At 50.4% G+C, this 27,734-nt stretch overlaps 1 protein-coding gene across 1 annotated transcript; it reads right to left on the bottom strand.

Annotated features, from left to right (window-relative positions):
• Positions 1 to 1,109: 1,109 nt before the first annotated feature.
• Positions 1,110 to 27,237, bottom strand: LOC309674131 (putative lysosomal acid lipase/cholesteryl ester hydrolase; the record flags this gene model as incomplete). The annotated part of the gene is made up of 12 exons (XM_082486071.1): positions 1,110 to 1,343; positions 1,721 to 1,786; positions 2,546 to 2,617; positions 3,803 to 3,946; positions 4,389 to 4,525; positions 4,960 to 5,069; positions 5,321 to 5,519; positions 6,887 to 7,052; positions 7,626 to 7,715; positions 24,669 to 24,794; positions 25,113 to 25,171; positions 27,111 to 27,237. The coding sequence occupies 12 exons, from the start codon at positions 27,235 to 27,237 to the stop codon at positions 1,110 to 1,112; spliced, it is 1,530 nt and encodes a 509-aa protein (XP_082342197.1).
• Positions 27,238 to 27,734: the final 497 nt, after the last annotated feature.

Raw genomic sequence — 27,734 nt, 5'->3', positions numbered from 1 at the left:
ACCCCATGCTTCTCCAGAGGTTTAAAGCAGTACAACCACACAGAGCCCAGTGGAGCCTATTTTACTTTATTATTACTACTATTATTATTATTATTTGTACATCTTTGTGGAAAGAGGGCCTTATCCTTTGCCCTGCTTGCTCCTAAGCATATTTTAAGAACATAGTTACACAAACAGGCAAATTCACAATTCCTGCCCTAATCAATATATTATTAAGTGTAATCCAGAAGCAAAAAACAGAGTTAGACTCATTACTGGCTTCCACCAGACTCACTCTCTCTCTCCCACGTAAAGAAAATAAAAGCATTTCCTGAGAGTTGGCAAAAGGTGATCTTTCCAGCTGCATTTTTGTCTTGGGAATATTGCGTAAAACGGTGCAAAATTGTGTTTCCTGATGGAACTCATTGAAAACCCTTTTGTGTACAAGCAAGGCTGGTGTTATCCAAATTGACGTGAATTTGAGAAAGATGTTCCCTACGTTAGCAAAATGGACAGTTCTCATGGATATAAAACGTGACGTCTTTTCGTTGTTACCAGGCAGAAAGTTTCTAGCTCCTTTTGACTGTATGTAAAGCAATGAATGTCAGGATGTTGGGGTTCTTGGCAAGGAAAAGTCACCAGAAGGTGGATAAAGCTACACCGGCAGGATTCATCGCTCAACCCACCATGTGATCCCATCCAATCATACCTACTCTCATGAAACACCAGGGTCCAGGAGGGACCTGAGCTGCTGTCCAGGTGTTTGCAGCTGGGAACCCAAGCGTAGGGAGGCCAGAGCCCACAACGGCAATCAGGAGCCAAATTCCACTGAAATTGCTTGTTGCAGGAAACCCATGTGAGTGAGGCACCTGGGAGACCTAGGGTCCAAGGGCCATGCCCAACTTCTGCAAGGACCTCAACCTATTTAACCTAAATCCTACATGCTTTCCTGATCATTGGATTGGCCTTTTTTCCTCATTTGCAAGAGTAATATCAATCCAAACCAAGCGTAGCAGTTTAATGAGCCTTTTCTCTCTCTCTTTTTTTTCTTCACTATTTTTTTTGTCCCCAAATAAAAGAAGCTTCAGAAGTCAAACGAGAAACCAACAATTACTGCCACTGGTCCGACTCTAGGCACTCTTCTCCATCAGTTCAAGAATTTCTTTATACACTTGTTCATACACTTGCATACCCCAAAGGAAATCAAAGTGGACGAATTCAGGAATGTACTTTTTGTATGCGATGTTGGTTATACGAGGCAGCGTGATGTTTACGTCTTCGGGGGCTGAAATCCAGTCCTTACCACCATACCATGCAGCAAGTGGGGTTTTCATGTTTTCGAGCTCATAGAAGGGAGGCTTGGTCTGGAAGACAAACAGTGTGGCTTGAGGAAGAAAAGCCTGGGAGGTCATGGGCAAGCCAAAAATTCAAAGTATTCCTGATGACTGCTTGGAATTTCTCCCCTACACTGAGAGATGGTACAGAAACTATCGCCAGAGATCCCGATTGATGCCTTGGGCTCTTGCGCTTTTCACCAGAGGGTCAAAAAGTCATCACTGAATGACATCACAGACCTCTTTTTTATTACAAAGGTACAAACCTGTTTGACCATATAAGGTAAATTCCATAAATCCCATAAAACTCAGTCTCAGCCACTGCAATATTTTCACTGTAATTTTCTTTTTTTTTTTTTTTTTTTTTCTCTCTTTAAAACTGACAAGTGAGAATGGATTTCTCTTACCTGGTTGTAATGAAGCATGTTGTCACTGCCGTAATCAAAATATTTGAATTCCCCTGTTTGATAGATCTGGAAAAGGAGGAGAGCTGTTTTTATTATTCATGTATTAAAAGGGGACCATATTAAAAATAAAAGAGGTGACCAGAGAACCACCACACTGCTCCCTCCTGCCACCAAGGCTCGAGGATGCTATTTGTTACGCATGATATTGTCCTTAGGGAGGAGAGCTCAACCCCCAGGAAGATCTCAGCATAGCCTGCAAGATCGCCTGGTATTGCTCATGTCTTTCATCCCTCCTCTCTCAGGTGGCTGGCAAGCTGCAGAACATAGATGTCTGGAGGTTGAGGTGTATTACACAGCCTTGTTGCACAGCGTCCACAGTGCACCTGACGTAGAACCAAGGGCAAGCCCCAAAGAAGACATGAACCAGACCTTTGGGCAACTTTCCTTTGTCTGTCGTGGTCAATGTCTACAACAGAAGGATACGAGTCTGTGCATGTTTTCAATGATTAGTTGTACGATTAGCTGTCTCTACTGACCCTCAGCACTTAGGCTTTACTCTAGCATCTCCTGTGCTGGTTTATTCCCAGTTTTTGCTCCCATCTTGTTCTCCTACCAGCTCCAAAGTCTTTTGTCGAAAATCATGGCCAACAGAACTGCATCTGCACCAGTGGTTCATGTCAATTTTCCCCTTTCTCTCTAATATAGGTCTGTAGGGAGAGCAGTGGAAGATTATACCCAAGCATTGAGAAGAGGTCGTCGGCAACTGAGAGAAGAGAACATGTGCCCTGGTGGCATGCAATCTTATTGTGCAGTAGGAAATATTACCTGGCGCCAATGTAACATGTTTTTTAGAGATGTTGAATCAGGGTAGCGGGACAGGTAGACATCTATGCGGCTCTGCAAGAAACCATTGGAGACATTTATTCTCTGCATGGAGGGAAATCCCATTAGAAATAAAAATGATCCTGTTCAGTAGCCACACAAGTCTTCCACTAGCTGGAGCTTGCCATTTTACAAACTGCTTCATCTGAGCTCTGTGAAGGCACAGCTCAGCCACAAGCCTTGCGAACACACACCACAGACAGCAGCATGAAGCCTGCTGTAGAGATCCCTTCAGTAAGCCAAAGAATTCCCATGGGATGCTGGGTCATGTTATAAGTCTATGTGGTTTTCAAACAAAGTAAAACTCCACACCTTGTGCTCAGGATCCTTTGCACAAACAATGTGCAAGTCAGCAAGACAATGTGCAACTCATCACAGTAGCTCTACATGTTGTTTCTAATGCATTTCCTCCTTAGAATATTAAGAAATTCCACCAATACTTTCCATGAGAAACCGTGGCCCAGCTCTGACTCCATCCATGATCGAGCTATTATTGCTTCGCACTCTACATGGACCTTTCTCCAATTTTACTCACATGGATGGTTTGTGGCAGGATCTGGACCTTAAAACCTTGGCTAGCCCCAAGGAAATAGCCCTTCCCCGTGTGAGTGGGGCATCATTGGGGCCACCCAGCTCACCTGGACATGTCCCCGAGGAACCTACTATAGCTGTAGTGTTGGCCTTGGTGGGAGCAAGGTTGCCTCCAGACTGAATTTTTCTATGAGTCTGTGTTCAGTGTGGTGGAGTGCAGGCAAAGGCTCTGATTTGGGGATAAATATGTTTTAAGGGATGGGAGACTGAAGAGTTCGAGGGCCCACCTCAAACTAGCAGCCGATTGAAGGAGAGTTTGTTCCATAAGGGCCCATTTTGATATTAAAACACATGTGAAATCACACATCACTTAGTGAAGGAGAAACCCTGGGAGCCCCTGGAGCACCAAATTAATTTCTGCACTCTCCCCTTTGGCATCCTCCCCACTGGGGAGACAATGTGCCTGGTGGACGCGTGACCTCGTGTGGACTCTGGGCTTCCCTCTGGTGCCAATGCAAGCACATTGCCAGATTGCAAAATGCTGACACAATGGCCAGATGTTTTGACGAATCAAAGATGTGAAAGGCCAGGTGAAGGCAGGTAGTCGACAACTTGGGCTCAAACAATGAGAAACCAGATCACTTAAAAGGTAGGCTGGAGTGTACATACCACATTTAAGCTGTTGGTAAACCCGCCAGGCAAGTAAAGGACCAAGGAGCAAAGGCTTTTAAAGATGGGGTAGCTGCACAGACTGGAAATCACTTGCTGCAAGATCTCACCCTTATCGAAGACCACCGTGCGTCCTAAAATGAGCTGTGAAAGTCAAAGGCGTTGATCAGTGTGGTTCACATTCCTCTTTTGCCTCTAGATGCTCTCCACATCTCTGCTAACCCCTGAAAGTTGCTGTCTTCCTTGCCACAGCTCAGCTGTGCTTGGTGATTTTGGCTTTTCAGACATGGCCGTGGCCCTGGAAGAACCTTGATCTTCCTAGAAGAGGTTTCTCCTAGGAGGATGGACCCAAACCCAATATCTAGAAATAGCTCTTCTCTGTTTAGGGCTGGGCAGGAGGCTGCTTTATACTGTTTAATGCCACGCAGGCTCAAGAGTGTAGGCACAAATGTACCTGCTCAATGCAAAGGGCACACAGAGGGCAGGGAAATGGAGGTGATGTACAAGCACTGCAAGTCTCAGGCCATGAGACCTTCCTGTTCCCTCCTTCCCTTTCATACCAGATGAACGTGTGGCTAGGACATACCTTAACCAGCCCCTCAGGAAGGTCAAACACCTTTACCAAGGGTGACTTCATATTTGAGTTTGTGGTGATAGGAGCCAAGGCGAAAAACATCTTGATTTTGCGATCCAGCTCGGGTATGGATGAAAACGCAATGAAACCTGTGGGAGGGAAAAGCAAGCAGACCCTGCCTTGTTATTTCTGAGGGAGTTGCTGACTTCCAGATGTGTGTGCCCATTGGAAGGACCCTCAGAGGTGGCTCTAGCCGGTTGATGACTTGACCTGAAGCCTTTGCTGCTGAGACATTTCAGCTCCCAGTGTGACTGCTCAGTCCAGCTGCAGCTCCTGCAAGCCCTTCTTGGGGCTCTGGCAGCAGTGGCATGCACCAAAAGCCATTCCTGCAACTGTTTTGGGGCCGTCACTGCTCAGAACTGTTCTGTTAAAGCAAACAGGGATTTTTACCTGCTCTTTTCCCTTCATTGTTTGGACGTACTCAGACGTTACCTTTCCCATCCAGGCTCTCAGGAGAACACTCCCAAACCCGGGGTGTGCAGCTAACATAACTCTGACAGTGGTCTGATCTCCTCCTAAGTACCTGTGGTCGTGCCTTGAGAGTAAGCCACGTAGTATAACTGCTCCTGTCCAGTTTTCTGCAGAATATAGTTGATTGTTGCTGGCAGGTCATACATGGCCATCTCGTGAAAGCTGCAATGGAGATGGGCACATGACAAAATCGCTCTTGCTGACCTTGAGAATGACAGGCAGGACATGGCAAGTAGCGGCATGACTACTGGGGAGCGGGTGAGGGCTCTGGCAGGTATGGGCACCCCTATTGTGTCTTGGTGATGTCGGTTTATGCCCACTGGCAGATGGTGCAAGCGGTGCTGCTCCTCCAGCCTACAGACACTGCTGAGGGTACCAGCTACCTGCCCACCCTTCAGTTTTGCAGAAAATACCTGTAAGCTGAGTATTCCTGGTGGTGAAACTCAAACTCTCTGTGTTTTCGTGACCAGCTGTTACCCCGGCTGTTTCCAATCCAGACGTCATAGCCAGCATCGGCGAGGATGAAGCCCAGGCTGCTGTTGGGCAAGTTGGTAACCCAGTTGCTTCCCTCCAACACCAGGCCATGCTGCAGGAGGACCGCAGGCTTTGGAGCTGAAGAAAGAAGAGGAGCATTATTTGCTCTGACCACTCTCAAAATTGACTGTTCACATACAGCTGGCTTTTGCCAGCAAGCCCCTGGGGAAGTGACTCCAGTGCAAGGAGATGGTCACCTATGTCCTCAGCCTCTTTGGAGAGCTGTTTTTGAAGTATGCTTTTTGGTCACCCTGGGGCAGAGAAAATCCGTATAGCGAAGCTGAAAAATAAGGTTGGACTCCACACTGAATGGAGCTCAGTAAATCATGCTCCCAGGCAGCAAGAAACCAAGCCCCATGTCTGTCTGGACACTGACAGTGCCCTTTGCATGGAGACCACCCTTCTCCTGGTGCCTTTTGTTTGGCTCAAGTACTCTGGACCTGACCGGGAGACACTGAAAACCCAACACAGTCTAAGTACCTCCCATGGCACGACAACACCGTGCTGCTCCATTGCAAGAGACACGGGCCAAGCGGGGTCAGGAGCATCTACTCCACCTACTTCTGCCTACTTTAAGCCATATAGGTAAGTCTCACCCCCACCAGGAACAAACTTCAGATCTTTTTTACAAAGGACCAGGAAGCCTGAAGTGCTGTAGGAAAGCAGTGGAAGAGAGCTTATGAAAAGGACCTCTGGAGGTCTCTGCTCCAATCCCCTGCTCAAAGCAGGTCCAACTTCACAGTCGCAACAGGGTCATTGTAAGGATTTCTGAATTCATACCTTAGGGCGACCACAGGATGCAGCATGAAAAACTTGAAATAAAAGTGACTTTCCTTTCTTTTTTTTTTTCTTCCTTTGTGTCCACTTTTTTCTGTTGGTTTTTAGACCCTTAACATAAGACTCACATTTCCAGCCTGGACAGCTGAGGACAAAGTGTCCTAAATAGAAATATGGCTTTTGACACTTATTTGTTGTATTTATATGCCTGTCCTCCTGCTTCCCAGGAGAAGGACACCCTGCCAAGAATGGGGCATCACCCCTTCTACTTTGAAATAGCAGTTCAAGTGAAGAACAGAAAGGAGCCAAAACGGTAAGATGGCATTGGATTGGCCATGTGGGTTTTTTTTGTTGCTGACATATGACTTTTTGCTGCTCCACTGGCTGGCTTTGAGATGGGGTAAAACCTGGGGCAAGATTTCTCTGTCCCATTCATTCTTCTTATCTTTTCTTTCCTCTTTGGAGTAGATCCTCTCAGAAAAAGCAGGTTGGTGTGGTGGGCACCTATATTTCTTCTGCTCCCAAGGCAGGGAGTAGTTTCCCAACTACAGGGAAAGTTGCCTGCTTGAGGACTCAGACTATGATGAGGCAGCACTGACCATGGCCTACTCCAGCCCAGCAAAGGTCTCAGGGTCCCTGGAGCAGACAGACCTTCTCATAGCACTTACGGGGGCAGAACATGCTGGAGCCCTGTGCCTCTGCTTTGTGGGAGGTACTCATGCTTCCTGGGTTGTCTCTGCCATGAGGAATCCTCTGCATGGTGAGGTAATAGCCATCGTCTGTCACCACTTCATGCTCCTCGTAGGGGTACCCGTGGTACCGGACAATTTCACCCTGTGGAAAGGGAAGGGAAGGACAGCATGGGACAGGTCCCCAGGGCAGTGGGGGTCTCTGTCCTGGAGGATGTCAGGGAGTCTGGCTGGGTGAAGCCAACAGTGGGCTCCACTGAGCTGGTGGTGGCCACTCCTGCTGTCAGCGGGAGGGTGGAGTAGGGACCTCCCAATTGTCCCTTCCACCAACGCTGCGGTGATGTCATGACTTCAGCTAAAATTTTTGGCAGGTGTGAGTTTCCCTCACTCCCTGAGCAGGTCCAGTAAAGAAAGACCAATTGTTGCTTTTCATGTTGCAATCAACATTTGTGAAGAGCGGGGCAGCAATGACAGTGAAGCTCCAAGCCTGAGACAGCTGCATTGACCAAACCTGTTGACTTGGATCAAACTCCTTCATAAGTGTCTGCCATAAATCTCCATGTACATCAGCACAGGGAGACAAAAGCTCTAATAAAACCCTGGTACCAAACCCTGGTGAAGATACATGCACGGAGACCATAAGTCCTGCCCAGACTATGGCAGCATGGGTGGCTTGCATGCCCAAGGAGGAAAAGAAGGGAGAGAAGTCAGGACTTACAACATCCATGGACACCTCGGGGCTCGCACCTGACTTTTCACTGATGCACATTAAATAAGCAGTGGTGATGAACAGCCACATCATGGTGCTCTGCAAAACAGTCAACAGGATGAGTATGAGAGACGTTGATGGAACTGACACAGAAGCCAGGGATTGCACACACTTTGCTTGGCATGCGCTACACTTCTGTTAGTATGTCAATCTGACCACTCAACAGTTATAAATCTGAAGTCCTCTAATTGCTTCTAGAAATTGCTCATTTTCCTTATCTTGAACAATGACAGAGTCCAAACTCCGTCAGATTTTAATCACACATACTCCATTAGATTATTGTGTTCAGGAAAATGCATGCGTATGTATACGGATATACCATCCCAGGCAAATCTGGTCTTCGAGGGGGTGATTACAGACTATTCATTTAAAATGATATCTTGGATGGCCAGAAGAATAGATTATTTGGTTGAACTGATAACTGAACTAATCAGGAGTAACCCACCCAATTTTAAGTTGCAAGACTGTAGAGGTTTTGTTCTTAATGTAAAAACAAATAATGTGATTTGGTTGGCCTCTCCTTATGGCTGAAAGGGACCCTGGGACACACCTAAGTTGTTTTTGTAAACCCAAGTGAAATACTGTCCCAGGAGACCCAGTGTTTTTCCTGGGAAGAATTTTGAAGTATCTATTTTGGCATGTTCTTACCACAAACCATCTTACGATCATTTTATTTGTCGGAGACAACAAATTTGCAACAGAAATACTGCCTCAACTGTTGTGTGACATGCTTAAATACTTGAATACCGTGGACCTCACAGCAAGGAGCCCTGCCAAATCCCAACTGAATCCTGTGCCGGGCTGCGCAGGGAGCAGAGATCATGGTCAGATGCCAGCACCAGGCATCTTGCATTCATCTTATTGCTTCCCTGTAAAATATCTTGCCGGGGAAAGAAAGGAGAACTGCAAGCAGGTTTCTGTCGTTTTCCAATAACCCTCATCGTCTCCCCTCTCTTCTGCCGGAGGAACCGGCTTCCCATGCTGCAGGAGGTTGTTGAGCAGCTGGGGAGAAGGCTACCTGCTCCCTCTGCTGTCCCTGCAGCAGGTACGTGGAGGATCACGCAGGCACTGCTTCTCTGCTGGAGGGGGCCTCAGGACACCCCTTGTCCATCCTCCTGCTCACAGCGGGGTGTTGCCAGCGTGAGGGGTGGCTGTGGCTTGGCCCAGCAGAGCTCTGACTCTCCCCCACGGTTGGTGACACCCCACTTCCCATGGCTGCTCCCCACTTTGGGGGATGAAGGGTTCCTCACCTCCACTCTGAACCCCCTGGGGTGGCAATTTGGGGCCAGAACCCCCTTGTTGCATTGCCTGTTGCTGCTGATGTCCCTGCTGTGCAGCGGGGTCCTCCTTCCCCAGGGGAAGGCGGTTCAGGGATCATTCCCGGCACATTCCTGAGGAGCACGCGGGTCTCTGGGACACACGGACAGAGGTGGGAGGCACAGCAAGGACAGCAGCCACGCGCACTCCACACAGCCCTCCAGCTCTGGGCTCATTACTTTTAAGACTGCGACTTTCAGCAAAGCAAAGAGAGACAGAAAGCATTTTTGTGGCGTAACATCACGAGAAGAGCATGCAAATTCCACGGAAGAGCCTTGCCCAGGATGGCCCTTTCCTCCCAACAGCCAACCTGCAAAAATACTCCTTTTGTGAAGGGTCCCTCAGCTCAGCAGACCTTGAGAGCTCCCAGTGACCTCCAGAAGGTGCAGCAGGGTGAATCCTTTTCCACCAGCAATGCGGTCCTGATCCCTGAGCGCTCCCACCACCCCTCCTGCCAGCAGAAAAGACTTCCCTTCAGACCCAGAACTCCCAAGGAAGCCCTGCCGTTCCATCTGCGGGGCTCTTTGAGTACCTACAGCTCTCTCCGGCTGTCCCCTGGGATGGCCTCTCGCTGGCAGCCTGTGCAAAGGCAGAGGCACCCACGGAGGAAGGATTGCCCGTCGCGGTCCAGGGGCTGCAGCAGAAGAGGTGTGGGTGCCTTCCTCCCCAGTGGACGCCAAGCAGGAGGTCCCCGCCGCTGGAGCACGCTGCTCTTGCCCACCATGCATTGGGCTGTTATTCCCTCTGCTCCGCGCATTTGGGAGCGTCACGGGTCGCCACTCCCTCTAATCCTTTCTCCTTTGAACATGTAATTTACCTGAGGGCTGGAGTCTGCTCTGAAAGGAAACACCCTTTCTACCCAGGCTTGCTTGGGAATATTTTCATGGCACTAGGGAGGAGTTGAGAGCTGCGACAAATTGGTTATTTCCACTTGGTGCAGCACAGCATCATCTGCCGTTTCCCGTGACCGCTGTGGACTGCAGAACATACAGCCTTTTTAGCACTTTCCACCTGCACTGGGGCTGGCGTTGGTGCTCAGGGTGCTGCGGGGTGCATGGGGCACAGCAGGGCGCATGGGGCCAGCCTAGCTCACCCCAGCAAGCTCCTGTGGGAAACCCGCCTAGCTCTGTTCGGCTCTTCTTGTTGCCTCCTGGTGCGTAACCAGCCACTGCCTGGAAATACAAAACCTCCGAGTCGCCACCATGACTGCTGGGGGTGCTTTTTAAAAAAACAAAAAAGAAATCCATCTCCAGGGAGGAAAGAAGCTGGGGGTGAAGCCACCTTTTGCTCCCACCAGCCATGGGGTGCAGTTTTGGTGGGAGGACCTGTCCTTTCTTACCAAACACAAAGGATGCCTGTTTGCACCACAGCCAGAGGTGACTTTCTCTGCTGGGTGTCTGTGCCCACCCAATTTTCATTTACCTCCATCTGGTCAATTATTTCTGTGTGCACTTCTCACAGCCCTCGTTAGGTGTTTTTTGCCCATCCTGCTCTTCTCCTACAGACTTCACCTCTTCCCAGCTGGCAATGTCTTTGGCCAGCCACTGCCCGACGGCTGAGGAGCTCCCGGCAGGGACGATGAGTGGTGGCACGGGCTGTGGGTGTCATTTTTGGCAGCGCTGCCTTCGAGGCCGCCTCTCCACTCCTTGTCAATGTGCCCATGCGCTGGCACACGGCAGCAACCCAGCGCTGGCTTTGCACGCTGCAGGCTCCTATCTCCTCTCCTGGTGTTGATACTCACCAGGTCTGGCCAAGCCGTGCTTGCTGAAATGCAAACGCGCATTCTTTGGAAAGCCTAAATAATGCCACCTTGATTTGAAGCTCTAATGACTTGTCTTTACTAAAGACTGGCTGGAGGCAGCGCCAGAAGCCCTCCCAGCCTGGCTCATCCTCATGTGAGCAGTGACTCAGACCAGAGTCTGATTTTTTTCTCCTGCAAGGAAAGAAGGAAACGTGGAAAAACAGGATCAAGCATGCCGAGAGAAGAAATCACACCCCCTTCCTCCCAGCATATATTAATGCCAACATAACTTGCCTTCCTTTTGGGGACAGGACATCAGAGAGGCTCCTGGTGGAACTACAGCCGCTCCTGGTCCTTGCATCAAGTCTGGGGCCATGTTAGTTCCCTCATTGCTTGAGTCTGATGGAGAGAGAGAGCAGAGCAGGAGCTGAACCTTTAGCAAGGTGCTGCCAGGGATTTCCAGCATGCAGATCATGACACGGCTCTTGCTGTGGGGTGGATACTCTCCAGAGAGGATCCAGCACATCTGCTGAGGCTTTGTGCACCACTGGGATGCCGACGTGCCCCCCTGCCCCGTCCCCTCACCCCTCTCTGTACGCGACAGTATCTCACTATTGCCAGTGCTGCAACCCCAGGGATACTCCCCACCTCTCCCACAGCACTGATAAAATCGGGCTGGGAGGCCCCTAGAATGACCTCAATCCGGGGTGAATTACTGTGTGGACTATTAAGGCACGAGCCAGTGAGGAGAACAGCCACAATCAGATCTTGAAGCATCAGCGTTTTCTTGCTGGCGGTCTTATCTGCCATCTGCCGAAAGGAGACGGGTGCATGCTGCAGCCTGCAGCGGGTGGGACGCCTGGGTTGCGCCGGCATCCCCAGCCAGGTTGCAGAAGGGGGTTATGTCAGGCAGCGGCAAGCTCAGTCCAACATCTGGCCCTGAACGGGGATGGGTTGCAGCATGCCGTGCGTACCAAGTACCAGCTCACAAGGGAGACAGTGTAGGGGGGTTGTCAGGCTCAGCACCTCCGCACAGTCCAGGCTTCCAGGCTTGAAAGTGAAGCTCATTGCTGGAGAAACAATATAGAATCATAGAATGGTTTAGGTTGGAAGGGGCCTTAAAGATCATCTAGTTCCACCCCCCTGCCATGGACACCTCCCGCTAGACCAGGTTGCTCAAAGCACCGTCCAACCTGGCCTTGAACACCTCCAGGGTTGGAGCTCCCGCAACTTCCCTTGGCAACCTCTTCCAGTGTCTCACCACCCTCACAGTGAAAAATTTCTTCCTAATATCTATTCTACATCTCCCTTCTTCCAGTATGAAGCCATTCTCCCTCACCCTATCACTACATGCCCTTTGTAGAACATCCCTCTGCAGCTTTCTTGTAGGTGCCCTTCAGATAATGGAAAGCTGCTATATGGTCTCCCCGGAGCCTTCTCTTCTCCAGGCTGAACAACCCCAACTCTCTCAGCCTGTCTTCATAGGAGAGGTGCTCCAGCCCACTTATCTGTCTTATATTTCTCTCACCTGTCTAAAAGCAATTAAAAAAAATCCATCTACAAAATTGGGTTAAAAATGAAGAATTCTGAGCTTAAAGCCAACCTTACTCCATAGGTTTTAAAAGTGATTTTATTTTCCTCCTGTAACAACAAACACCCACTGAAGGGGAGAGAGAGAGAGAGGAGGGGATTACTCGAAAGTAACCACACGGTGAATCATTGGAACGCTTTCTTATCGGTGCTGCTGTAAGTACTGGATCCCAACAGGACTGCTGTGAACACGTGGTAAGTCACGGGAGTGAACGTGCACCACACATGGGTTTTATCCGCCCGTAATGCTGGGGGACAGAGTTTCTGTCTGGCTGTGGACCAGTGAACCAAAGCACTTAGCATTCAAGGAAACATCTGGAGATGTTGCTGACTACCAGCCTGAATGACTGCACAGAAGAATGAGGGAGCTTTGGAATCACTTGTGTTTTCAAATGGATTTTTCACAGATTTTAACATTTGTACATTTTGAATTTCCTTAATTTTTTCAAGTTTTTGTGTTTGTTGCCTTTTGAAACGGGGTTTGGAATGCAATATTTTGAAAGATGCTTCACCTTTGAGGACATACCTGTAGCCGGATTTGATTTGTTTTGGTAAAAGCCAGGTCACATCGGATGGTGGAGCAGTGTGATTCCAATGGATGCTGGAGCAGTGTGAGGAGCAGCAGCGTGGTGACCACCTGGCAAAAAGCAGTGTCCTCTGCTTCTCCTGAGCTTCTAGCCCCTGGTAGAACTGATGCAGCCACATGGACAGAGCTCCTGTTCAAGCACACAACCACCCAGGTTACTGGCTGTGGGATGTGTGAAGGTCCCTAGAGGTGGAAAGTGATTGCAAGCAAGCTTGTGGGAGGTGTGACCAGATTGATGAACTGCTCTGCTTGGTGGCCGAGCTGCGGTGGGAGGTGGGCAGACTGAGGAGTATTTGAGAGTCTGGGAGGCAGACTGATCAACAGAGCCGTACTCTGCCATCTCTGATGCATAGAAGCCAACTCAGTGTGGCCGCCACAGAGGCAGGTCCAGGATCTGCTTTGTGCCAGGAGGCAGGCGGCGTCACAGGTGTCCTGGTTGGAGACAGACCAGAACTAATTTTCTTTTCAGTAATTTTACCTTTCAGTTAAGTCTCTTCTAACTAACTGCACTCTCTGAAATTAACGGTGTACTTTTCCAGTGTCCACTCTCAGAGTGATCCAACCCATGTTTACAGCTGATGCCCAGGCACGGTATGCGGAGAGGCTCCTGCTTATACTCATTGCTACAACACCCAAGAGCAGATCACTTTGCTACTTGCCCCGTTGGAGGGTCGGAAGCAGAAAAGCGCAGTGGGGTCCCACCTGCGGGGAGGAGGGGACAGGACAGGTGACCCAAAACTGACCAACAGGGTATTCCATCCCATCTGCCTCACGCTCAGTATAAAAGCTGAGGGATCGATGGGTCAGGGCTCTTCTTTCAACAGCCGATGTCTGAGGAGGATTCCGTCTGTTTGTCTGTCTGTCATCCCCATCCTGAATGCAGATCCGGAATCCAGCTCCTGTCTGTCACTGAGCCCAGTCTGGGCCTTCCCCAGTGCCAGCCGGTGTCGTGATTGTCATCCTGGGAGCTTGATACAGTTTTCTGTATATTGTATATATTTCATTATTTTCTTCTTTATATTATTATGTTTTCTTTTATTAATAATATTTCATTAAAGTAGTTTTAGGGTTTTTTCAACCTATAAGTCTCTCTCCTTTATTCTCTCTCCTGTCTCTTTTTGGTTAGGGGTTAGGGGTTAGAGAGCATCTGTCATTTGTTTAGTGAACAGCCCAGCCCACACCATGACAACAAGGGACAAGGAGGGGTGTCAGGAGGTTACAGCACAGGGCGGTAAGAGAAACCCCTCCTTACCCTCTAAGGTACCATCACAGACCAGGTATGAGGCCCTGGGTACGACACATGAAGCGCATAATGAGATAGAGGAGGAACCCGAGCAAGCAGCCTTGCCAAGTTCAGAGAGACCAACCCTTCATAACAAAACCTGCACTAAGACCAGCGCCGAGAAGAAACAATGGTGAGTTGTGGTCATCGGTTATTCCCTCCTGTGCCAAACGGAAGCACCTGTTTGCAGAGCGGACCCTCTTTTCAGGGATGTTTGCTGCCTCCCCGGGGCCCAAATTAAGGATGTCACCACGAGACTAAAGAGCCTGGTACAACCTTCAGAATCCTGTCCATTCCTGCTCTTCATTCAACGCTAGTGGGAACATTTACACTGCTCCTGGGAGCCCGGAGGGCTCGGGAGTGTATCTGAAATGCTTGCACACCAACACACACAGCATGAGAAACAACGAGCATCAACTGGAAGAGTTGGTCAGCTCCCAGAGCTATGACACCGTTGGTATTAGTGAGACCTGGTGGAATGAGTCCCACACCTGGAGTGCTGGGATGGAGGGCTACAGGCTGTTCAGGAGGGGTGGGCAGGGCAGGCGAGGTGGAGGTGTCGCACCATACATAAAGGAGAGGTTTGATGGTACAGCCCTTACAGGTAGTGAAGATGTGGGTGAGAGCCTCTGGGTGAGGACGAGGGCGATGGAAAACAAAGCCAATGTTGCAATGAGTGTCTACCACCGATTGCCCGGCCAGGATGTAAGCATTGATGAGTCATTCTATAGGAGAAATTTCTGGATTGGTAGCCCTTGCCGTTATGGGAGATTTCAACTTCCCAGACATCAGTTGGGAGTATCGGACTACTGTGATGAGCAGGTCTGGGAAATTCTTGAAGTTTGTTGAAGATAACTTCTTGTCACAAGTACTCAGGGAGCCAACTGGGAAAGATGTTTTCCCAGAACTTTTGTGAATAGAGAAGGACTCTTGGGGGATGTGCTGGTAGGTGGCACTCTTGGCCACAGTGATCATGAAACGGTTGGGTTTAAAATTGTGAGAATAATGAGAAAAAAGGACAGCAGAATTGCTATGCTGGATTCCAAGAGAGCAAACGTTAAGCTAGTCAGGGAGGTACTTAGCAGAGTCCCCTGGGAATCTGCTTTTGAGGGTTTAGGACTCCATGAGTCAGTCTTTAAGAACCACCTTTTAGAAGCACAGGAGCAGGCAATTCCACTGTATCATAAGTCAAGCAAGCGGGGCAGAAGACCAAGTTGGCTGAACAGTGAGGGGTGACCTCATTGCTCTCTGCAGCTTCTTGAGGAGGCGATTTGGAGAGGGAGGTGCTAATCTCTTCTTCCTGGGACAGGAGACGTGGCAATGGTTCAAAGCTGCACTGGGGAGGTTCAGATTGGACATTAGGAAGCATTTCTTTACTGAGAGGGTGATCAAACATTAGAACAGGCCTCCGAGAGAGATGGTTGATGTCCCAAGCCTGTCAGTGTTTGAAAGTCATTTGGACAATGCCTTAAGAATGTACTTTAATGACATGCTCAGCCCTGAAGTGGTCAGGCAGTTGGACTAGATGACCATTGTAGGTCCCTTCCAACAGAAATAGTCTGTTCTGTTTATATCAATTTGACAGCAATGTTTACAAAGCCTCCTGCTGCTGAAGGGGCTTCCTGTGGAGGTATCAGCACTTCTGGGAAGAACCTGGGGTGGGTGCACAGCACTGGGGGGTCATGGTCATTGCATCCTGGTGACTCTGTCCTCCTACCTCTGCAGCACCCCATCCCCTCAGTGCAATGGCTCTGCCTCCGAGGAGATGACCTGCCCAAAGCTGCTTTAATCTCGTGTACGCTTTCCTTGGTGCCATCTGCTCTTCAGCTAGGTGCTGTGTGGTCATGTAAGCACTGATGCCTTGGGCTGATTTTTCTCCATGGGATGGTGCTCTCTGAAGGAAAAGGGAAAGCCTGGGCAGCAGAGGGTGCTGTGAAAGCGCTGGTGAGGGAGATGATCTCCTGCCCAAACCCTCATGGAAAGTGTAGCGTTTCAGTATATTTTAAAAAAAAACCCTACAGTCATCCAACCCTCCCTGAGCATAAAGTGCCACCTCATGAGGTGGTTCTACAGCTGGCCGTGGCCATTCAGGGTGGGAACTCTGTGGGGATAGAGCCCTCTCTGCTGGGAGGATGGGAAGGGGCAGTCTGGACAAGTCTAGCCCTCTCACCATCCGTGTTATGAACTGCAATGCCACTGGCCGTGTTTGTGCTGCTTCAGGTGGGTGAGAGGTGTGTTTTCATTGCATTCCTTATAACACATTGATAAGTCATGCTGTTATTTAAGGCCCTCAACAACCAGCTGCAGCTGTGAAGTTGGCCCTGATAGGGGCGAAGGTTGGACCACAGACCCCCAGAGGCTGTTGCCAGCCAGCGTTGCTATGATGACCTGGTTGACTGTATTTCTTCACTCTATGTCTGGGGGGGAGCAGGAGGTGGAGAAATAAGCTCTTCCATAAGTTCTCTGTGTTTTTCAACTGGTTATAAAGCTTATCGGTGTTCCTTCTGATGCAGAGCAGGTGACATGTTTCTTCTTGTGTGTGCATCTTTGCCCTTGAGTTTAATTTAGCAAAAATCTTGAACTCAGGTTTTTCTGGTTTGTCAGTAGCAGAGTGTAAAGTCTGTTCCTGAAAAAAAAAAACAACCAACAAATAACAATGCAACCCAAAAACGCCAGGGTGCCTCTGTCTCTGGTTTGCTTTCCTCCTTTGTCACCAGGGGGAGAAGCAAGGTTTTGTGCAGTCTGTGTGACTTCCATTGCTACCTTATCATTTTACTGCTCACATGACTCACCCCTCCCTCCGAAGATACTTTGCAAACCACCGCAAGTCGGCAGCAGGGTGGAAAGATGGCATTGACATTAAGGAGAGGCAGTTGTCCCCTGGATGCTGGACTATGAGTGGTAGAGCAATTCCCTCACAGGCTCCTGCCTGGGCAGTAGGGTGTGAGACCATGACGTGTTGTATTGGCCAAGGGGCAGGTCCACCCCTGGAGATCATAGAATCATAGACTGGTTTAGGTTGGAAAGGGCCTTAAAGATCACCCATTTCCAACCCCCTGGCTTGGGCAGGGACACCTCCCACCAGACCAGGCTGCTCAGAGCCCTGTCCAACCTGGCCTTGAACACCTCCAGGGATGGGGCAGCCACAGCTTCTCTGGGCAACCTGGGGCAGGGGCTCACCACCCTCACAGTGAAAAATTTCTTCCTAATCTAATCTAAATCTCCCCTCTTCCAGTTCGAAGCCATTCCCCCTCATCCTATTACTACATGCCCTTGTAAAAGGTCCTTCTCCAGCTTTCTTGTAGGTGCCCTTCAGATACATCTTCCCAGGCTCCATCCCTTACCACCAGAGTGTTCCCAGGCCCCTCAGTATCTCTCAGCTTCTGCTTGGTGGGGGAAAGCACATCCTGACTCCAGCTATGATTTTCCTGATTATTGGCAACGCACATGCCGGTTGTGCTGAAGGGACTGGGCACCATTTAAATTGTGCCAGCAGAGACATGGTGGTGGCTGAGCAGATGGTGCCAAAGCAAGCTCCTCGGATGCTCTGCAAGCCTCTTGGTTAGGTACACATGTTTGGGACACCACGCTTACATGGGCAGACAGAGCCACAGGGAGGTGACACCCATCACGTGTGCTGGGTGCTCTTAGGGAATATGCAGTAGCTTTTCACCCCTGAATAACAAAGCAAAGGTTGTGGGATCACAGTATCACAGTATCACAGTATGCTAGGGATTGGAAGGGACCTCAAAAGATCATCTAGTCCAATCCCCCTGTCGGAGCAGGAACACCTAGACGAGGTTGCACAGGAAGGTGTCCAGGCGAGTTTTGAATGTCTCCAGAGAAGGAGACTATGGATGCTCACAAATAGAAGAACGTGCCAAGAGGGACTTGTGCTGACATGTGGCTGCCGTGGCTAAGAGGAAAAGCTGAAGGCTTGATTCAGTGAGCGGTCTTCTGGATCTGCCAGGCAACTCACTGAAATGCATCTGAACCTGTTCAGCCAGTGGATACCTGCCTTTGAGCTGGGGGGCTCTTGCCGTGCCCCTTTGAGCACAGTCCAGCCCCGGCATCTCCAGGACCCCTTTGGGCAGGGGGAGATGCTGTTGCATCCCCCTTTGCCTCCTCATCTCCAGCTGAGCAAGCCCAGCTCCCCTAGCCTATCCTCACACACCCTGGCTTCTACCCACCATCACCAGGGTGTCTCCGGGCTCACGCCAATTTGGGGGTATCTCACTAGGACCTGGGAACCCAAAACTGGATACAGCATCATGATTTGGCCTCCCCAGTGCCAAGCAGAGGGAATAACCCCCTCCCAGGGCTTGCATACACACGTGTGCATCTCCTCTGGCTTGAGGAGAGCGGGAGGGCCCAGGCAAGGAGTCATCCTTCCCATGGAGCAGCTGAGCCTGTCCAGGACGAGAGGTTAAGGAGGTGGGGCAGGGGCTGGAGAAATAGGGGAGGCAGGCGCAGGGAGAGCTGTGGGCTCACAGCTTGTGTGGAGAAGCATGGAGGGGACCAGGAGTTTCTGGAGAGGGTGTGAAAGGAAGGACCTGTGAAGGACCAAGGAAGACTCATCAGGCTTCGCTGCATGTCACTGAAGTAGATGAAGGTGAGCCTAGAGGCCAGAAGCTGCCTGTGAGGACACAGGGAGCATGGGCAGAGCTGAGCCTAACTCCTTTCTACCTGCTGCCCTTGGTGGGGAGTGTCCCTGCCCGCGTCCTGGTGGGAGCTGGTTTTGCTGCACTTGGGGCCTTCTGGGGAACTCCTGCAAGGAGAAGGGCTGCACAGGTCTGTCTGCAGAGCTCTCTGCATCTCAGGAGTCTCCTCTGTCTGAGATTTCTCTGGTGACAGTAGATCGCACTGGGGATGGTATGCGAGCACTGCAGAGAACCACAGCTTGAAAGTGGTGAGCTGGGCTAGGGAGGAGCAGGCTTTGGGGAACATGCCTGCAGCCATCACAGGCTCCGGGGTGGTGGGAAGGAGGGGGAAAGGCTTTGACGTATTGCTGGATTAGTATTGGATTCCCAAGCCATGGAGGTGGGGAAGCTGAGGGAGAAGGTTCTCATGTCATATCTGCTGGTGGAGGCTGTCCCTGATGCTGGAAGTGGTGGGGGAGAGGCAGCTTTGGGTTGGGATAAGTTTGGGATCCAGGTTTTAATGGGGTGCCTTGGTCTTTGAGCAATGACCAAATACAAGAGCTCTTTCCAGCCCATCTTTATGCAATGGGGAAGGTAATTCCCAAGCCTGGTGTCTTCTCCTCTCATTGCTTCTGCTGTCTGCCTTGGAGGGAGCCATGCAATGGTTGACTCCTGTTGATGGTCCTCAGATGCACCCTCATACCCTGGCCACATTCCCACATCTCTGAGCGATGCACAGTGGTCTGAGTCCAGCCCGTGTGAGCCAGGGATAAGCTGGTGTCAGCGCAGCTCTGCAGTTGCCTACCCTGTGACATCTTCCCTCCTTTTTCAGCTGAAAACAGTGTGTGGTGCCATCCATGGCCACCTTCTCACAACCTGTTGGGTGGCATACAGGTGGCTGCCAGTGTTAACAAATGTGTCCCTAACAAAAAGGATGCCAAATGCACTTTTGCCACGGGGCTCGTGGGCTCCTGGAAGAGCAAGCCATGACCTGCTGGCTTGATAAGGAGCCAAGCTGCTGTGGTGGTGTGCTGGAAGCCTTGAGGTCCCTAGAAAAGCAGTGGAGGGCTGTGAAGGACTCTGGGGGCAGCGGGGAGAGACACAGGTGTCACAAGATGGTTGGTTTTAGCATATTATCAGCTGTGCTATGACCATGGGCTGAGCCGCCTGGAGCAGCCCAGGAGCTGGGGACAGCATTCCAGTGCCTGGAGGTGCCCAGCGAGTTCAGGTACCCCAGGATTTGGGGTGCTGGGGAAGCTGACACTGCCACCCCAGACTGAGCTGGCCCCGCTGTGGTTCCTGGAGTCTGTCTTACCCTTACCCTCTTCCCTCAAGGTGAATTTTCTCACTTCTGCTCTCCCCACCAGAAAAGCAAGGGCTCTCCACCATGTCTGCACACAGGGACCGGGGCAGTGGAAGAAACAGCTCCTTCAGGAAGGACAGATGCATCACCTGCTATTTGATAACAACTTCTGCTCTACAGGAAACAGGTCCAGGGTTCTCCAAGGCTTTTTCTGATGGCCAAGGAGCACCTGGTCCCTCCAGGTTAGAGCTGCCAGTTATTCCTCACTAGCATCTCACCCAAAGATTATACTGTTGATCTGTTGTAGGTGTCAAGCCAACATGATCTGCTCTTTCTTGGGTGCCACTTTTTGTTCCTGGAATGAAAGAAGGAGCAGCCTTTAGACCTGGTGGTCAGCATCTTACTGAGACAGATGGCTTGTCATGGTCCCTCTCTGGACCAACAGGTTACTGAAAGGGGCATCTCTGCTCTGCGCAGGCTCCTGGAGTTACCTGAAGGTTGAGCTTTGGACCAAAGCATGGCCAACATTGCCAGCTCTAGCTGTAGGAAAGCTGTGGTATGGGCGATGTGCTGGAGGGGACCATGTTGCAGAGGTCTCGGCATTGCTGCTGAGACTCTATGCTGAGACGAGCTCTTGCAAAGGTTCTTCCTGAGTCAGCATGGGAGCTGGGCCATGGGCAGAAGGCATGAGATTAAGGAGTGATGCCATCAGTGATGCCAAATGTAGGTCTCAGCAGGCACAGACACCTGAATGCAGCTACTGGGCAGATGTGGCTCCCGTGTAGGTTTTGGGGAACTGTAAGTAACAGTCACCACTCTTGTTCCACCTAAAACACCACTGGACACCTACCCCTCATCAGAGGGCTTGCGTAGCCCCACGCGGACACACAGCATTAGTCATGTTGCATATTTGATGGGAGAAATGCTTGCAACTTATGGACCAAGGAAGAGACAAAACTTAATGTTTTCTCTGCACCAAGTACTTTACACTACAAAGGCACAATTAGGGCCTTACAGGAGGCCCTTACAGGTAATCTCAGAAGGTCTTCAGAGAAAAGGCTACCACATGTGAGGATGTTGTCTGGATAGGGAGTGGCTGGTCTAGAAGACAGCTGGACATTTCTGCTGAGCAGGAGGCGCTTGGGGATCTCAGGCACACAATGGGTGCCTTCAGACATATGCACCCATGTGCCCTCCTTTGTATTTTCAACAGCCTCTGTCGCACTTGAGCTGCCACAGGACCCTGCTTTGTGGAGCTGGGTGGCTCAGCACAGAAGTCCTGGCTGTCCCCACCTTGCAAAGCTCCTGATCAACTCTCCTGTGGGTGTTAATCTCACTGAAGCCGCTGCTCAGGACACTTCATAGAATCATAGACTGGTTTAGGTTGGAAAGGATCTTGAAGACCATCTCATTCCAAACCCCCATGCCCTGGGCAGGGACACCTCCCACCAGCCCAGGTTGCTCCAAGCCCCATCCAACCTGGCCTTGAACACCTCCAGGGATGGGGCAGCCACAACTTCCCTAGGCAACTTGTTCCAGTGTCTCACCACCGTCAAATGAATTTTTTTTCCTAATATCTATTCTAAATCTCCCCGTTTTCAGTTTGAAGACATTATCCTTCGCTCTATCACTACATGTCCTTGTAAAAAGTCCCTCTGCAGCTTTCTTGTAGGTGCCCTTCAGACAATGGAAAGCTGCTATAAGGTCTCCCTGGAGCCTTCTCTTCTCCCGGCTGAACAACCCCAACTTTCTCAGCCTGTTCTCATAGGAGAGGTACTCCATTCCTCTGATCATCTTTGTGGCCTCCTCTGGAAAGGCTCCAACAGGGTCATGTCCTTCTGATTTTGGGGACTGCAGAGCTGGACGCAATATTCCAGGTGTGGTTTCATGAGAGCGGAGTAGAGGGGCAGAATCACCTCTCTCAACCTGCTGGCTTCCTCATCTGTCTAGCAGTCCTCTGGTCCAACAGTGTGTGTATGTGTCAATCAACAGTCGGAGCATCTCTCCTGCTGAGCTTCTGCTCATTAGTCTTCCTCAGACAGGCACATAGTTTAAATTGGACAGATGTTTGGAGGTCTCTAGTCTCTAGCAATTCTCAAAGCAGGGTGATTTTCCAACTAGATCAGGCTGCTTAAGGCTTTGTCCTGTTCAGTTTTGAGCATCTCCAGGGATGGACATCCCACCAACACTCTGTGCACCTGTTCCAGTGCTTAATTACATCCGCTGAGAATTTTTTTCTCTCTAAAATCTGGCTGTATTGCTGGACCTTTCACCAGCTGTTGATCTTGTTCTTCAGGGCACTGGACAAGAGATAATTTATCATGTTGACCTTTCCTGGAACAACACTAGGAACGTTGGTACAGGAAATACCATTCCTGTAATGCTTTAGGGATGGGTAGAAGTCATTAGAGTACAAAAGTGTCTTGCCCCAAACAGGAAACTGTTGCAAAATCTTCCCCTTCTTGACAGCCAGTAATACCTTGCATATCTTCTGCTCTCATTATTGCATGCTGGTGGCTTTCCCTGCCACTTCTTAACCTTTTACTTGTGTTTACATTCTTCGTGGGTACCTGTGGTTGAGGCTTTCAGTGCAAGGCACAACATCTTGCATAAAAGGAGCCTTGGGTCTTTTCCTTGGCTGATGATTAAACGCCTACTTTGTTCTATGGCACTTCTCAGCATGGTTTTCACTCTCTTCTCTTTTAGGAATGCCCACCTTTGCCTTGTCAGGTCCATCCTTGATGCTGCCTGAAAGGTCACTTAGGGCAGGGCATTCCTAGCCCGGTATTTTGCCATCTCTATGTAGCTGTTTTCAAGGCAGTAGAGGCTGCCAACTTGGCCATCCAGTACAAGTAAGAGCATGGTGAGCAGCAAGGTCATTGGCAGAGGCGTTTGTAGGTGCTTGAGTCAGTGGAACTGTTCCTGCAAGTCTTCTGTGCTTCCTTTGGGTTTCATTGCATTTTCTTTGATACTCTGGGTGACTCAAAAAAAACCCCAGATTAGTTTTGCGCTGTGTCCTCTCCACATTTTTCAAAGCACTAAACCACCTCTGCTGAACATGCTATATCCACCAGAAGCACCAGAGATACATGCTCTGGTTTGTGCAAGCCACTGTAAAAGAGTTTAGAAAAAGGCTACGGGACAAGTTTGCAGGCAAATAAATGCGGACTTTTGGATTGCTTGGACTGTGCTATCAGCACCATGAGCCCTGAATCTGAGTTGTGACATTTGTGCTCAAAGAAACGCCGTGTGAGCAGTTACAGCCTTGCACTGAGTTATTGAACCAGCCCACTTCCTCCAGGACCTTGGCTGGGTGTGGGGAACAGCACCCAAAGGCCCTGTAATTAAACGAAGCTCTTGCAAAGTGCCACATCCTGCTCTTTCATGTGAGCATTTAAGTTTAGGAAAATAAACAAACAATAATTCTGTCGGTGAAAACCACAGTAAGCGTGGGTCCATCCAAGCCAGAGGTATTTTGCACTGACAGAGGAAATATTCTGCTCGCCAATGATACCACCCAAAAAGAGTCATGACACTTTGTGTCTTCTACTGGGCTGATTCCGCACGGGGATGCTCATTCCTTGAGCTCCTTCAACCAAGGTGAGATTGTCCTTCCAGGGCTGTGGATAAGCTTGATCCACAAAAAACAGGGCAGGACATCTCTATGGCCTGCAGTCACTCACCTCGGAGCAATCTGATGCACGAGCAAAACCTACTTGTTTTGGTAGCACTGACCAAATATATTAGTCAGTAAGATGGAGATCCTCCCACTGCATGGGAATGGGCTGCTCTATTTCTCGGGGAGGATGGTGGCATTTGTGCTGGTGCCATAATTCAAGAAGAACTAAGCAACCACAGAGCGGATGCTGCTGTGTGTGAAAGGGGTCTTCTCCAGTCAGGCTGGTTTGGCCCTGGAAATGATGCAGCCTGACTTGAGTATCAAATGGTCGTGCTGTGAAACGAGTGGGTTCCAATTTGGTCCTGGTCTGTGCTTTCTTTTAACCCAGATGACCTGCTGCATCACAGGCTTTGGACTTGAAGCTGCCTGCAAAGAGACTGACTTGCTGGTTGTCCTGTGGAGAACTGATGCTGGTAAAACACATTTGTTTCTCGTTCAGATCAAGGCACCAACTGGGAGTCCCCCGTCAGACTTGCGGTTCCTGGGACTTGCATAACCCACAGGCAGGAGGAATCCTTCTTACTTAAGGTCTTTGCTGTCATGAAAGTCACAGCCAAAAGCATCTCAAAACCAAGGGCACAACAGCATGGCCAGGGCAGGCACGTCTCCAGAAGTGGCTGGTAGTAAATGCCCAGGGAAGGTATGAGCAGGGCTGTGGCATGGGGAGAGGACTTTCAAATCAATGTTTCTGGCCAATACTTCAGATCTTATTATTTGTCTTACATGCAGGGACCGTAGTCAAAGGCAACACATTGGGGCATATGAATTGAGACCCTGCTGTCCCAGGATTCCACCAGCCCTGCCTTGGCAGCACGTGCCACTGTGCTTTGGTCTGTGCATCAATACCCACATACCACCAGGAGAAGAGGGGGTCCCAGGTTCTCAGTAAGCTCTTGAGGCTCCACGGGGTGGTACAAGCAAGGGAAGATCTGGGCAGTGACCTTGTGCAGCTCCCATGCTGACTGTCCTGTTTTCCCCAGCTGGCAGAAAGTGGAGAGGTCCAATATCTCAACCATGAGAGATATGGGAGAAGTACACCCAGATGGGACCCCAGTACTCGTTCTCAGCTCACAGGGGCTGGGAAATACAGGGTAGACCAGAAACCGTTAATACATTAATTGCTGGCTCAGGGATGATTGTCCCACATGCCAGGCTGATTATGCTTGTTTTCCTCCACCTGGCTTTTTCCTGGATGCTGCTTTGTATCACATGAGTCCACCTCAGCTAGACAGAGCCACAGCTGCTGGTGGCAGTCCCACTGTGTGAGTGGGAAGCAGACCCCACAGGTCCCTTCCCACCACCATTGCTCTCCTGCCAGGAGAGGTGATGGGGCTGGAAGATGTGTGGCTGAAGAGGCCTGTGGACACAGAGCCATTGTGGAGGGCTGACTGTCATGCCTCTCCATGTCAGGTTTGCTTTGCACCCTTCGGACTTCCACTTTTGGGATCTCCACACTGACAAACGTCAGACCATCCGTGTCATGTGAACCTGGTATTTCTTCCTCCTTTCCTGGGTGAGCTCTGCCTCTTCCCTTTCATCCCAGACATGGTTGTGCCACCTCCTCTAGGCAGCGTGGTCGCCCCTATGCCTGCTGCTGGCATGCAGAGCTGACATGCATTGCCAACGGGTACCTACACAAGGAAAGCCAAGCGCGAGCAGCTGATGACCTGTCTGGCAATCCCAGAGCATGTTGCCCTTCGTATCACAGACAGGCAGCTGGAATCCCTCTGCAGAGGTATGCCAAAAACGCAACTCCCAATTGCAGGATGCTACGAGGCCTGGGTGTTCCCAGTGATAGGGACGTTGCCCAACAGCTCATTATCTGCCTTCAAGATGTGGTGCTTTGCTGCTGCGCTCCCCGGGCTTCAGGACGCCACATCTGAATCATCAGCCTGGAGAAGAGTGGGCGGTATGATTGGAGAGGGACTGGGCTTTCAGATGCTGACGGACGAGTCCCAGCCTCTTTATAAGCTGAGAGGACAGGTTCTCTCAGCGCCGCTGACTCTCCCGACTGAGCGGACAGGCCTGGAGCAGCAGGTCAGGTTGACGTGCAATGCGTGCTTTCCTTCTAGCCCAGACTGTTGCTGAAAGAAAGGATTGCAACCGAGTCAAGAGGCTGAATTATCGCTCCAGTTGTTCATTTTATGCTTGGAGAACTTGGGCATTTTGGTCACTATCGCACTTAAAGTGTCCTCTGAAGGGTCTGCTTTGCAGTTCTGCATCCGAGTTCCTTGTTTTTGTAAGCATGAGCTCTGGGGCTTCCCAGTGAGCTGAGGCAGTTCTGTGAGTCCTCCTGGCTGTGGTTAGACATTTTCCTGGGTCTCCATTTTGGCTGTGTGGTGGACATGGGGTGTCCCGTGCCGTGCCCTAGCGTTGGCTTGATTGGATTACCCAGGGCTGATATGTGGGGAATGGAACATCTGAGAAGGAGCAGAGACCATCTCTGCTCTCCTCTCTCCTGCTTGCCTGTGCTCAGGGTCTCACAGCTGAGCAGCAGTTTGCCACGAGAGACAGCAGTTCTGGATTTGGATGGTGGGACACATTGCAGCCTCTCTTCTGAGGAAGGCGCTGTTGGACTCTTCTGAAGTTGTTGATGTGCTCTGGTACATACTTTGGCTTGGTGCTGGAGGCAAGTGGTGGGAGGACCCACAGCTGAGTTGAGAGATCCAAACCACCCCGGGTCTGAGCCTATGAGTGCCATCAGGTGGTGCTGAAGCTCTGAAGTGTGGCAGCATGCAGCTGCACCAGCATGCGGCCTTTCTGTGGCTGAGGTCTGTGGAGGCAAGGCTTGCTGGGCAGCGTGGGCAGGTCCCCTGTGAGGCGGTGAGCTGACATCTCCTCTGCCAAGTCGTCCCTTGCTGGGGCAGGACCAGGGGATGCTCCATGGCAGGCTGGCTGCTGACCATGCTGGGGATGGACACAACTCTGATGACTAGCATGACCCCAAAGCTTAAATGCAGGAGGTGAGGACTGTCATTTTGGCTGATCTTCATGTGTTCTTACCATGTTTTTAAACCTAAACCCGAGAGTCTATTAGTGCTTGCTGAATGCCATAGGTTAGTCGCACAGCGACTAATCCTTCCTCCTTCGCCACAGAGGCTTTAATCTCTTGGGATACCAGAAGGAATTGCTTCTGTAAGTGGCTGAATGCTTGTCAGTGCTCTCACTGACATCTGTGGGCTTTGTGGCACGGATTGTCACAGGTCATGGCTACTGTGGTGTACCATTGTAATATCTGGATGACACTGATGTGGGCCGCAGAGCCTTCAGCTATGGCAGTGACCTCCAAGACATACAGGAAATCTTAGGGCGACTGCTCAGAAGCTGGATGAAGAGGTATTGGGTGGGGAAAATCCTCATCACAAAATGTGCAGGGTTGTGAGCCAGGCACGAGTCACAGAAACCACAGGCGTTGCCGATCATGGGGCCGTGGAAGGTTCTCTTACATATGATGATGTGTAGGGCTGGCTGCAGATGTAGGGGAGATGGGCTGTGGGGGCAGAGCTCAGCGGGGATGGAGACCTCTCTGTTGAGGGGAAAGGCCGCTCTGGCTGGGTCCAGCCCAGCCACAACTTTTTGAAGGGAACTTCTGCAGACCTCTGGTGCAAATTCCTTCTCAGACCAGGATCACCCCCAGTGCTAGCTCAAGGCCAGCCCTGGTTTTGTCCAGCCAAGCCTTGAAAGCCAAGGTGTAGACCCAAGGGAAAGAAGCTGTTTCCTAAGTGACATGCTCATCAAGAAAATGCAATTGGTATGAAAACTCAGGGTGGGTTTTCCAACAGGAAAACAGCGCTGGGAAATATATTGTTATACCTGGTGTGGGGAGATTCCCTCTGGCATCTCCTAATTCCTGTGCAGGCTTGGCTTCTTGGTCCCTTGTAATCCACGCTGCTTGTGGAAGTGGCTATTTCAGTAATTTG

This window comes from Vanellus vanellus (genome assembly GCF_965231255.1).
Source record: "Vanellus vanellus genome assembly, chromosome: 7".
NCBI lineage: Eukaryota > Metazoa > Chordata > Aves > Charadriiformes > Charadriidae > Vanellus > Vanellus vanellus.
This window is presented reverse-complemented; position numbering and strand designations above follow the sequence as displayed.